Below are 13057 nucleotides of genomic sequence, written 5' to 3' on the forward strand. Positions count from 1 at the left end.
TTCTCTACAAAGTTTTGGCACAAAGGGCTTGGGCATATGAGTGAGAAAGGACTTCAAATTCTAGCCAAGAAGAAGTTGCTACCAAATACCAAAGGTGTGTCTTTAAAAACTTGTGTTGATTATTTAACCGGAAAACAACATAGAGTTACATTTCATAGAACACCTATATCTAGAAAACTTAACATTTTAGATTTGATACATAGTGATGTATGCATGATGGATAGTAGAACTCTTCGTGGTGCACTTTATTTTGTTACCTTTATTGATGATCATTCTAGCAAGGTATGGGCTTTTGCTTTAAAATCCAAGGATCAAGTCTTGGATGTATTTAAACACTTTCATGTCATGGTTGAAAGAGAGACACGCAAGAAGCTAAAGTGCATTAGGGTAGATAATGGAGGTGAGTACAGAGGGTCATTTAAAAAATATTGCAAAGACTATGGCATCAAGCTTCAAAAGACAGTTTCTAAAACACCGCAAAAAAATAGAGTTGCTAGAGAGAATGAATAGAACAATTATAAAGAGAATCAGATTTATGCTCTCTCATGCAAAGCTGCCAAAATTATTTTGGGGTGAAGCTATGACGACTGCAGTGGATTTGATCAACATTTTTCCATCAGCTCCTTTGGATAGTGATGTGCCTGAAAAAGCTTGGACAGGAAAACATGTATCCTACAGTCATTCAAAGATGTTTGGATGCAAGGGACTTGTTCACATTCCAAGAAATGAAAGGTCTAAACTTGATGGAAAGTCTAAAGAATGTATTTTCTTAGGTTATGGCCATGAAGAATTTGGATACAGGTTGTGGGATCCAAAAGACAAAAAAGTGATTAGCAGTAGAGATGTTGTCTTTTTTGAAGATCAGTTTATTGAACACTTTGTAAAGCAAGAGAAGCAAAAGTATTTGAACAATTCTTCAATTAATATGGATCCAGTTCCTTCACCTATGGTACATGATGATGATGATAGGGGAGATGTGCAGGATGACAGTGAGCATGGTGATACAGGTGTTAGTGAGGATTCTACAGGTGATAATGGTCACATTGAAGCTTTAGAACATGGTGAGCTAACAAGTCAGTCTGAAATGACAGAATCACAGGTTAGAAGGTCTACTAGATAGCACAGAGCACTATCTAGATATCCTGCTTCTTACAGATGAGGGGGAGTCAGAATGCGTCCAAGAAGTGCAAAATCATAAGGACAAGGATAAATGATTTCAAGCTATGCAAGAGGAAATGAAATCTTTATATGAAAACCATACTTTTGATTTGGTGAAGCTTCCTAAGGGCAAGAGAGCACTCAAGAACAAATGGGTATACAGATTAATGGAGAATGAGAACGGCTTAAAACCCAAGTACAAAGCAAGATTAGTTATCAAGGGCTTTGGTCAGAAGAAAGGTATAGATTTTGATGAAATTTTTGCTCCGATTGTGAAAATGTCATCTCTTCGAATTATATTGGGTTTGGCAGCTAGTATTGACCTTGAGATTGAGCAGCTTGATGTGAAGACAACCTTCTTGCATAGAGATCTAGAGGAAGAAATTTAGATGGAGCAACATGAGGGGTTTAAAACTAAGGAAAAAAAACATCTTGTTTACAAGTTGAAGAAAAGTTTATATGGGCTTAAACAAGCACCAAGACAATGGTATATTAAAAGTTGGATTCTTTTATGATGGGTCACGGCTACAAGAGGACAAAATTCGATCATTACGTCTATGTGTAAAGGTTTAGAGATAGTGATTTTATAATTTTATTCCTTTATGTAGATGATATGTTAATTATTGGCCGTGATACTAACAAAATTGATAGGTTGAAGAAAGACTTAAGCAAGTCTTTTGCCATTAAAGATATGGGGCCCGTAAAGCAAATGCTTAGCATGAGAATTTATCGTGATAGAAAGAACAAGAAGCTTTGGCTATCACAAGAAAGAGATATTGAAAGGATGCTTGAGCAGTTTAATATGGAAAAGGCTAAACTGGTTTCCTCTCCACTTGCAAGTCATTTCAAACTCACAAACAAGCAATGTCCGACAAGTGAAAGGGAGAAGAGGAAGTGCAAAAGGTTTCCTGTGCTTCAGCAGTAGACAGTTTGATGTATACTATGGTGTGTACAAGATCAAACATAGCCTATGCAGTTAATGTTGTGAGCAAATTTTTCTCAAATCCTGGCAAAAAATATTGGGCTGCAGTTAAATGGATACTTAGATACCTTAGAGGTGCTTCCAAAGCTTGCTTATGCTTTGGAAATAGAAAAACTATGCTAGAGGAATTCATATATGCAAATATGGCTGGTGATATTGATACTAGAAAGTCTACATCGGGATACATGATGACTTTTGCAGGGGGAACCATTTTATGGCAGTCCAAATTACAGAAATATGTTGCTTTGTTCACTACAGAGGCCGAATATATTGCGGTGACAGAGGCATATAAGAAAATATTGTGGATGAAAAGATTTCTCTAAGAATTGGGCTTGAAACAAGAAAGGTATACTCTCTTTTGTGATAATCAGAGTGTCATTCATCTTAGCAAGAATTCTAGCTTTCATTTAAAGTCGAAGCATATTGATGTGAGGTATCATTGGATTCGAGATGTGTTGGAAGAAAGGCTTTCACATCTAGAGAAAACTCATACCGATGAGAACATGTCGGATATGATGACTAAAATTTTGCCTAAGAAGAAACATGATATTTATATGCTTAAGATAAACTTGGTGGAGTCTCGCACTTAAGGTGGGAGGGGATGAATTGTTGGCTGAGTCCCACCTTATGTGAGGTGGGACCCAGCAACTTAAGTGAAAAAAAAGAACAAAAGAGGAAAAGAGGGGTTGGGATTTTTTATTCTATTAGAGGGTAGATGAGAAGAAAAAGAGAGCAACCCCCTTGGTGAAGTGCTTGTGGAATCCATCTCAAGGAGAAGGTAAAGATCTTATTCAAGGCATTTTAAGAGAAACAAGAACCTCGTGCAAACCTACACTCGGTGAGATTGTTCTCATTTTATTATTGAAGCCTATACTCTTTTTCATGTCAACTTTTTGTTTGTGATCCAAGGAAAAAATTCTTGATGTATGTGATCCTCTAGCTTAGCCTAGAAAAGATACTTTATAAGCCGATTATTGTTGATAGTGGAAGTTTGAGGTGGACTTAGGTACGGTGGTTTTTCTCTCATATTGGAGGGTTTTCCACCTAAAAGTTATTGTCTCTTGCTTGTATTTCTTGTGGTTTGATTTTGGTAGTTCTTGCATTAATTAGTTGTTGTAGTATTCTCATTCTACTCACACAAAGATAGAAAAGTTGTTTGTCTAGTAAATAGGTCTTTCCTAACAAGACCTTATTCAAGAGTAGTTCTTTATCTGATAAAAACTAGGTGAAACGACAAAAGACAAAGTTGAAGTAGAAGGCGAAATCTATGTTTTCAAGAATTTTAGTTTTTTTTTAGAATATTTCTACGAGTAATGTCTATTTTAGAAAAGAGAGTCCTACTAGAATTAGGATGAAGAATCCAATCCAAATTGTCTATGGGCGAACCTCACCATTATAAATAGAGGCTATATACTTAGATTTTTTCATCATCAATGAAAAAAGGGGCTTAAGTCCTATTTTTGCACTTCTATCTTTTTTTAGTTATCTTTTAAGAGATTTGAGTTGGGTGGGTTGAAAAAAAATATTATGTCTCCTTGATTGAATCAAGTTGTATTGGAGCTTACAGTCCTCTATATTTGTCAGTGGCTTTGTTCATTGTCCAGATGCATGAGCAATACAAGCAATCAAGAGAAGTGCTATATGTACTTCAAGTATATTGAAGGACAAAGACGAGTATGGCTACTAGTTCTTCTTCGATGAATGATGAGACAAAGAAACATCTCATACAATTAGAGGAGAAGATTGCCCAACTTACCGAGATCGTCTCCAAATTGGCGATACCTTTAGCACAAGGTCTCCAAATTGGCGATACCTTCAGCACAAGCACCTGCAATACCTGTTGCAAAGCTGTCTTCTATAGCTCAAGATGAAGATCCACCATCTATCATCTAGCGAGAAAGATGAGGATGAACAACCTACGAGCATGAAAATCTTCATTCTTTACAATCAGATAAAAAATTTAGCTTTTTAATTAAGCATATCAAAATCTATATTTGAACTGATTATTTTATTATATAGATAATTTAATCTGACCTATTATGGACCAAATCAACACTACAAAAGAAATAGTATTTTCCGGCGCTTTCCAGAGCTTTTACCGACGCTTATAAGCGTCAGTATTTTCTAATCCAACGCGTCCACAAGCGTCACGAAACTGTCGGGCAGGTGGGCGTGGACCATTTTCGTTCCGACGCTTTTCGCCTGCGTCGGCATTACCTTACCTTTACCGACGCTTTAAAGCGTCGGCAAAGGCTTTATATCCGACGATTTTAAGCGTCGGCAAAGGATTACCGACGCTTTTATGCGTCGGTGTGCATGTGCCGGGATAGTGTTAGTGCCGGGATTACCGACGCTTTTATACGTCGGCATTACCTTACCTTTACCGACGCTTTAAAGCGTCGGCAAAGGCTTAAAATCTTCTAATGCGCCTGTGCCGGGATAGTGTTATTGCCAACGCTTTTAAGCGTTGGCAATAGAGATTTTTTTTTTAAAAAAAATTCATAAAAAAAAAATGTGAACTAGGTAAACAAACCTTCTGGCCGGTAATGGCCAGCTGCCAAAATACATCGTAAGACAAGAAAACTAGTCAGGTACATAACACCAAGCAGCCAGCATAAAGAAGGTCAAAGGTGACCACTTGGTCCACATTATATTGGCATCTATTCCATCACTTCAAGAAAGAGGGAAAGGTACACAGAAAAAAATAAGTAAACATTTAATAACCCTCAAACTTTTATGTAACCATCTCAAACGAGAATAATTATTTGTTACAGTTTTGAAATGGTACAAAACTTTATATCATGCACATCACCAGCAACGATCTCCATACAATTGTCAGAAAAAAAATGAAACCCATGACAGAACATAAAGGATGTTGCATGAAAAACTGTAGCCATCAATGGGAATCTGTAGCCATCATTCTTAGCCAAAAAAAAAAAAAAAAACTGTAGCCATCAATAGGAAGCTGGCAACACGGAACTGCGAGTTCTTGCTTGCCAGGCTTCATACACCAAGTCCATGCAAAGCAGTGATACACCGAGCAGGTGGAATGCAAGTCAAGACTCTGGTCTGGACTCTGTTTCTAGCCTCTGACGGATGTTACGGCGCAACATCTCCATGTACTCCTGCAAAATTATATTTCTTTGGTTTGAGTCCAAGAGGCTAACGAAAACAAATGATGCAAAGATCTTTTCCCGCTTCACGTTTTTGGAAACAGGATAATGATGTGAAAGTAGGTCGGAATGTAGGAAGCAACATTCTCATAATAGGTAGTTCTATAAACTTTCAAATTTGGAACCAACTATGATGTGTCCTACAAATTTGCATGTTTGTGTTACATTCAAGTTGGATAAAATGAGAATGCGTTGGCTCAAAAGTCATCTGAAAACTACAGCTGTCAATGCTCCACCTGTTTGACACTGTTGAAACAGCTAATTAAATTCAACTCACTAATGCACAACTCAGGTGAACAGAGCTCGAAAATAATAAACCCTAATTGTTCTTTCCTATTTTAGTTTTAAGTTCTCTGTTCTGGTCATCATACTACTGAAGCAGTACCTAAGCATAGAAGAACAAGAGTTTGAACAACATAGATTCCAACAGACAAGACCAGCCTATGAAAACAAATCTCCCTTTTGCAGCTTAAGTAGGTTGAACCCAGAACCACAAATGCACACATATCTTTGGCAGATATATGAGCATAGTCTGAATACTATATCCATGAGATTTTATTTTGTCCTTGTAAGCAAATTATATATGAAAGTTTCAGAGCTGCTATTTTTTACTCCATGCTAAGTTTCAAGGCACCTAAAACAGCAAGGCATGCAAAGGATTATTTAATGTTCTCGATTTTTAATTGATGCACTGTTGCAACCTGTAAAATATTTTCATATCCTAATTGTATGATTAATATGCAATCAGTTCAAACATAGCCTAAACACAAACACAAACATGAGGAAGAAAAGAGATGCTAGGACACGTGATTTCCTGAACCAACATGCTTGTAAATGAGAGACCATGTTCAATGAGCGCCATGTGTGCACATATGCACCTACATACATGCACAGACATCATCAGTAACAAGATGAAATTTGATAGTTATGGTCTAAAGAAGCATGTAGTAACACTTTTCCTCAAGCAATGCTGACTCTTCCTAAAATGGTTTTATATAACTGAGAAGTGCAGTAAACAATTTGCTAAAACAAGCTCATCTAAAGGAAAACCTGCTTGCATCTTCTAATTAACTGAATAACCATGCTGGCCATTTTCTAACTAACACATTATATTTCCATGGAAAGCTCACTTGCCCCATGATTTTCATCATTATCGGTTACTTGAAATTATGACGTGATATCATCCATGCATAGTTAAACCAGAAAATAGCTAACATTTTCTTGCTGAATCCATCAAGAATAATAATAAAAAAACAAATCATCCAATTGGTTTATTCTCCTTCTGTTCACAGTAATTTAGCGGACAGAATGCTTACCTTGCTGAACTCCACATTATTGCCAAGTTCTTCAACAAGGGCTTCATAATTGTTCTCTCCATCAAACAGATTGCCCGCACTTTCAAGCACAGCATGGAAGATATTTTCAGCAGAATCATGTTGTTCAATTCTTCCACGAGCTTGACAGAGATCAATCTGAGTAACCAATAAATATTGCAGTAGTTTTTTAAGAAAGAAGCGTCAGCAGTAATCAATCTATCGGGGCAATCATTTGATTAAAATCCAATGCTCGTTAACAACAAAGGACGAATATAAGAATATAGACTGAAAGAACAAGATAAAAAATAAATAAAATAAAGAAAGAAAAAATTACATACAAACAACAAGAGCCGTCTCCGGCAAAGTTTTTGCGCAATACCTACATAAGTATTGAGCTGGCGGACAAAACTGGAGAAGTTGTTGTGCTTGAAGTTCCGGGGCAGAACGGCCCTCGCAAACTCGACAGGATCCCACACCACGAAGCTCCTCCCAGTGGAACCCCACGAGATGAGCGGATCCAGGGAGGGATCGTCCACAAGCTCATAGGTCTTGGAGAGGAAGGGCGGGATCGGCGCGCTCTGGAGAGCCTCCAGGGGCCGAGGCGCAGCAACCCCGGACGATGACGACGAGGAGGATAAAAGCTTTTCCGCAACCGGTGGCGGAGGCTGGGGGGATAAGTCCAAGATTTCCCCGAATGGCTCGATCTTGGGCTCCAGAGGCGAAGAAGCGCGGGGTTTGGAAGCAGAGGGTGCTCCAAATTCCATGAAGGGAGACGACGACGAGGAGGAGGAGGAGGAGGAGGAAGAAGAAGAAGAAAGGGGAAAACCCGATCCTCCCAAGAAGGTTTGGAGATTCAACAGAAGGAGAGAGAGCGAGATTTGGTCGGCAAGGTTGGGGCCTGGGGAGGGGAGGAAATAAAATTTATAAGGAAGAAGGTGGGACGAGTAACCGCCTCAGAGAAGGCGGGGATTAGATGATGATCGGGAGAGCTGTATTTGGGGAGGAAGCTACCGACGCTTCTTTGAAGCGTGAGGATATGTGGGCTTGGGGTTTTTTTTCCCGACGCTAGTGAATAGCGTCGCCAAAAAAGGGTCGGCTTTTCCCACATTTCCTGTAGTGCAAGTTAAATGGATTAAGCATTACCATCCAATTAATTAAATTTTTTAGTTTAATAAACAATGCCTTGTTTAACTTTACTGCTCGTTGGGAGCTTAGGCTTTAGCTTAGATGGGATGGTAAATGGAGATTAGTCCACCTCGTCTTTGTAAAAAAAGAAGAAGTTTGCATGGGGCTCTAAGCTGGATAAGAAGGGTAAGGTACCACATGAGGATTAGCCTCTCTTAGTCTTAAAAAAAGTATAGATATGTTTTGATTAGAGAAGGTAGCTAGATTGTAGGTTCAGATGAATAAACAAGTGATGAATGGTAATTAGGGATCGTCCAATGTGATTTTCTTTCTCTAAGGAGGGAGCGAATCAAAGATGATTAGTAAGTTGTCGAGCTGTTCAGATGAGGTTTGGGACATCATTGATTTGGGTTGAATCATGCCTTTATCCTTTTTTTTGTTAATCCCTTCAGTCCCAATTCTAAAAGTTAAACACCCAAGCACGAATATATATACACATGCATGCACATGCAAGTTTGGGTTGTATTTTTCATGCAAAAGAATGATTGATCTTTTTTTTACTACATCGATTATTGGATAGTGTTAGAGATTCATTGCCAAGTCCTAATCTTATGAGAATTCTTGTTTAGTTAGCTCATTACTTTTAATGACTCTAGGATTATATTCCTAGTTTTATCCTACGACAATTTTTAGCTTTTAGTAGTGATTAGTCTTATTCTTATTCTTTAGTAGTGATAAATCTTATCTTTTAGTGAGTGTTGAATTTGAGTAGGAATCAAATATTTCACTCTATTTAAAGAGATCTTTGGTATCTCGTGAGAAAAGAGAGAAAAGGAAAGAGTGAGAGTTGTTCTTCTTAGTGGAGAGTGAGAGAGCTTTTTTGCGTGACTCATTCTTTTTAATAAAATATTTTTTCTCTCCTAATTATTTTTCTTCCACTATCTCTTTTCTGTTATTTGTTTGGTGTTTATTATAGATCTTGGGCCGATATGGTCGATCTGTTTCACGTAGCGTGCCATTCTACATGGTATCATAGCAAGGTTGGAGAGTGTTTGAGCGGTTTGTGACTTCAATTAGATTTATTTGGAGTGCAATTTTTTGAAGCGGCGGCTTGATTGTTGGTAGTTCGTGTATTCGTAGTTTAGCGTGGTTGAAGAGCTTCCAGTAATTCGTGCCTGACCTTACCAACATTAATATGGCTGCTTTTGCTGCTACCGGACAACATCTATTCTCTAATTTGGAAGGCAGTTGTTAAGTCTTATTTGATAGGACAAGATTTATGAGATATTTTGGATGAGTCAAAGATGATGCCAATAGATACTCTCAACAACGAGGTTGCGAGAAGAAAGTAGATTCTAAAATCTAGAAAGATGATGTAGATTATTCAAGTTTCAGTTAATAGAGAAAATTATCTCTATATCCAAAATATACAAGAGCTAAAGAAAGCATTGGATATTCTTCGGTCATCCACTCATCTAAGTAAGATGAGACATTTTAAACATAAGATCCACCAATTTTTTTGTTATTTGTTTGGTGTTTGTTTTAGATTTTGGGTCAGCACGGTCGATCTACTCCATGTAGCGTGTTGTTCTATAGATAGTATTTCTTTGTTCACCTACTTGCATAGATCTTGAAGCAACCATTGCACGATCCAACTGCATGAAGAAGGTGAATCCTTCTTTTACATAAAAGATACAATCCTGTCCGGCACTTGCATGCTATATTTGGAAAAGCATAAAACGCTGCTTAATGGCTCAAAAAAGTCCCTGTTTGGCTTCATAGAACTCGTCTCCCCCTTGTGACTCGGGTGCGTGCTTATGATTTGTGAAGGCTAATGTTGCTGTTCATCGACTCGCGTTATACCCACGGCCTTTGAGGTGCAGGTTGATTGTTTGAACCAAAAGGCTTCCGTAACTCGAAAAAAGCCATTCATCCGGACGTGGTGCATTTCTCATCGCTTCCTTTGAATTGGAATCGTGTGAGAGCGTGCCATTCAATTAAATGAAAGCATTGCTCTTGCTTGAAACTTTCTTCCATCAACCGAACACAAACTTCAAAGCATTTCCGGCGTGGGTGGGACCAGCCGGCCAACCTGATGTTCGCATGAAACACCAACTGCACAAATCTTGAAACATTCCGAACTCTGTCACTCATCATTGTCGAGACTTGTTTGCTTTGCTTAATCTTGCATCCTATGGAGGGCGTCCCCTACATTCCATCCTTGTCCTTGTCGGAGCCATCACCCATCTCTGCTTCTGCAATACTGGTTGGACGCCTTGCCTTAAAAAAAACAGGGCACAAATAATCGAAAATGGTGCGTAGATTCATGCGGACGTATATTTTGTCCACATCGATTATTTGTTAGGTAGATTTTGGATACTTATACAAAATCAAAAAATCTAAATAATAACTTTTGACTAGCTATTTTAGATGACATCCTAAATTATTACTAATAGTATCAGAGCAGATCCAGTCTATAATCTATTTAGTCTAGAAGATACTGTAGCACAGATCTATTGAGGCTAACCACGGGCTCGCATATTTTTTTTATTTGGCTACCATTTTATGCTGGGCAATGACACAACACAATGCCACCTTTTCTTCTTCGTCTTCCTTGCCTAGTAAAAATATAATCTAAATAATAATATTCTCTACATAATAAAATTAAATTGAATTGTCGTCAACTCTACAAAGATGAAGTAGATCAAGTAGTGGCCGGGGAACAAAATTGAGGCACTCCCTACCCCCCGAGCAAATGTTTAATTTCTGAAATGCTGACACTATTAATATTTGAATGCTCATGTGAGGACACTGGTGTTAAAAAGTTGTCATTGTATCTGAACGAAATAAAAAGTCCAAAGAAATATGAGGCCTTTTCTAATAAATTATGCCACCAATCAGTCAACCAGCTAGAATTATTTGCAATGTAGAGTTAGATGAAGGGAGAAGAGGGAATGGGAGAGAGGGAGAGAGCGAGAGATCAGAGTTCAAGAGAAGAGAATAGAGGCGGTAAAGCTGGTGCCTCTCTTAGGGCTAGGGCATCTCAATGTCTAATAAAATGATAGATACAGCAATTGGACTTTAATCTAACAACTGGTTTTAATACATCATTAATATATATATATATATATATACTTTCTAGTTGGTGAGCGAGCCAAAATCAAGCAAGATAAGCCTAGCTCAAATTGTAAGAGATTTTTGAAATTTAAACCGATCTTTGAATGACTTGCCTGTTGAAGAACTCAACAGTTATCAACTTAAATGCTTTGCCCGTTAAAAAAATCAACGGACGACGGTTTCAAAACCGTCTTGAACAGGGAGACATTGGGCTCCAACATTTCTCTAGGTGAAGCCTAAAAAAGGCCTAACCGAGAGGGAGAGATAGGAGAGTCCTCTCATTCTCATTTCCTATCCTTCATATCTTTTTTGTTTCTTCACGGTTTCACGCGAAGAAAAGCCTTTCAAGCCCTATTTTCTTTCTTTTTTCTATTCTTTCTACATCGCACATCAGACTATCGTGTACGAGCATGCAGAAAAGAACCTGTTGAGTTTAAGAGAATTTGTAATATTGTGCACGTCTGCAAATCTAACAGTCCGTTGTATCTTGGAAAGAGATTGCCAAAATCCGATGCACGTAAGGAGGCGAATCTCTTTCAAAGATAGCGACTACACGCCTCGGACCGACCTAGAGGTATTATTTATTTTATTGTGAATCGAAAGAAAATGACTTCGAAGAGGTATGCATTGGAACTGGTTGTTTCAGTAAAATTAAATTACTTGTGAATTATTTGAATTCTTTTGAGGTAATTATTCCGACACAAACTTGGCACATTCACTAAACAAAAAAGTCGATCCCAAGCTGAATATCAAACTGAACATGAGCTAGCTCATGAATAGCTTGCTCGTTTGATGGTCTCCATCCATATCAGATCCAGTGATCTTCTTGAAAAATAAAATAAATATTAAATTTTTTTGTATTACTAATATGAAAGGGCAATATAGTCTTCTAATACTTAAATATCTATTTATTAATCCTGTCAACCAAAAATTGAATAGGGGAAGAATTTGTGCAAAAACATGATGATTTGATATATATATATATATATATATATATATATATATATATATATATATATATATATATATATGGAAGTCGTAATTTTCTAGAATTAAATATACACTTAACCATATTTACAAGAATATATACAAAAATTCTATTAAAATTTTATCGCTCTTCTAGTTAATTTTGATTGATTTGCATGCCCCTTAGCTGTTTATTGCATGTAGTAATCTAAACACATCATTACTTGATCCATTATGGTCATTTACCACCCATGCTGCCTAGGGTTGTCAGATTTGCATGCGCAGCTTAAAAACTTTCTTATTTATAAGGCAAAATTTTCCAAACTCCATCTCCACAATTTTTAAACCTTCCTTTATATTGAAACGGTGCCACCTTTCCAACCCTAAGACCATATAATATATATATATATATTGTCTAATAAAGACTCGTCACAATTATTAGTGATAATATTCGGATCCGGTATTAGTGGTAGTCATTAAGATGGAGTTACGTTTGCCTTTTCTCAATACGACCAGCCACGCCAAGGGCCCTTTTCGAGCCCCTTGCACCCCTCCATTTCACCAGCATCTGATTCCCTGAACCACGACACCGTCACCATCTCCCAGGTATTGCCCTCCCTCCTCCCCCCTCACCTCTTCTTTCTCCTTCTTTCTTTCTTTAGATTCTACTTGGTTTGGTGAAATGGATCTGTTTGTGTGCTTTCCTTTTGCCTCCTCTCATGTTTGGAACGCCCCGAATTCAGGTATGGTCATCAGTTTCCTCAGATTTTTTTCTTATTTTGTAATCTTCCATCAGTGTTTTTTCTATGATGTCTTGGAAATAATTTTACTATGAGTTTAAGCGCCGGTTAGCAATTTCCTTTGTTTACTGTGGCACTTTGAATTGCGTGACTGATTGGTGACATAATTTACTGGAAAGCGCTTCGCGTTTCTTTGATCTTTTTAATTCGTTCGTATATCAACGACAATTTTTTAGCTCAAGTGTCATCACTTGAGCATTTAAATATTTAGATTGTTAGCATTTCAGAAGATTAAAAGTTGAAGTGCTCGGGGTAGGGTAACAATGGCTATGGATATAGAGAGAATAAAGAATTTCATTTGAAGCCTTCTTATGATATATCTATATCCATATTCTTCTGATCCTCGTAGCCGAACTCTTTTATATCCGTGTCCTCCTCCTGAATCTATTCCTGTCGCACCCCCGTTCTCTGCATCATCTT

At 37.7% G+C, this 13057-nt stretch overlaps 1 protein-coding gene across 1 annotated transcript; it reads right to left on the reverse strand.

Annotated features, from left to right (window-relative positions):
* Nucleotides 1-4845: 4845 nt before the first annotated feature.
* LOC148700355 (uncharacterized) lies at nucleotides 4846-7627 on the reverse strand. Its single transcript, XM_089928966.1, has 3 exons — nucleotides 7013-7627; nucleotides 6630-6785; nucleotides 4846-5265 (listed from the first exon to the last, which is right to left on the reverse strand). The coding sequence occupies exons 1-3, from the start codon at nucleotides 7391-7393 to the stop codon at nucleotides 5197-5199; spliced, it is 606 nt and encodes a 201-aa protein (XP_089785092.1). The 5' UTR covers nucleotides 7394-7627; the 3' UTR covers nucleotides 4846-5196.
* Nucleotides 7628-13057: the final 5430 nt, after the last annotated feature.

Source organism: Phoenix dactylifera, chromosome 2 (assembly GCF_051530095.1).
Source record: "Phoenix dactylifera cultivar Ajwa chromosome 2, Ajwa_hap1_PhDact_Kaust_v1.1, whole genome shotgun sequence".
Classification (NCBI taxonomy): Eukaryota; Viridiplantae; Streptophyta; class Magnoliopsida; order Arecales; family Arecaceae; genus Phoenix; species Phoenix dactylifera.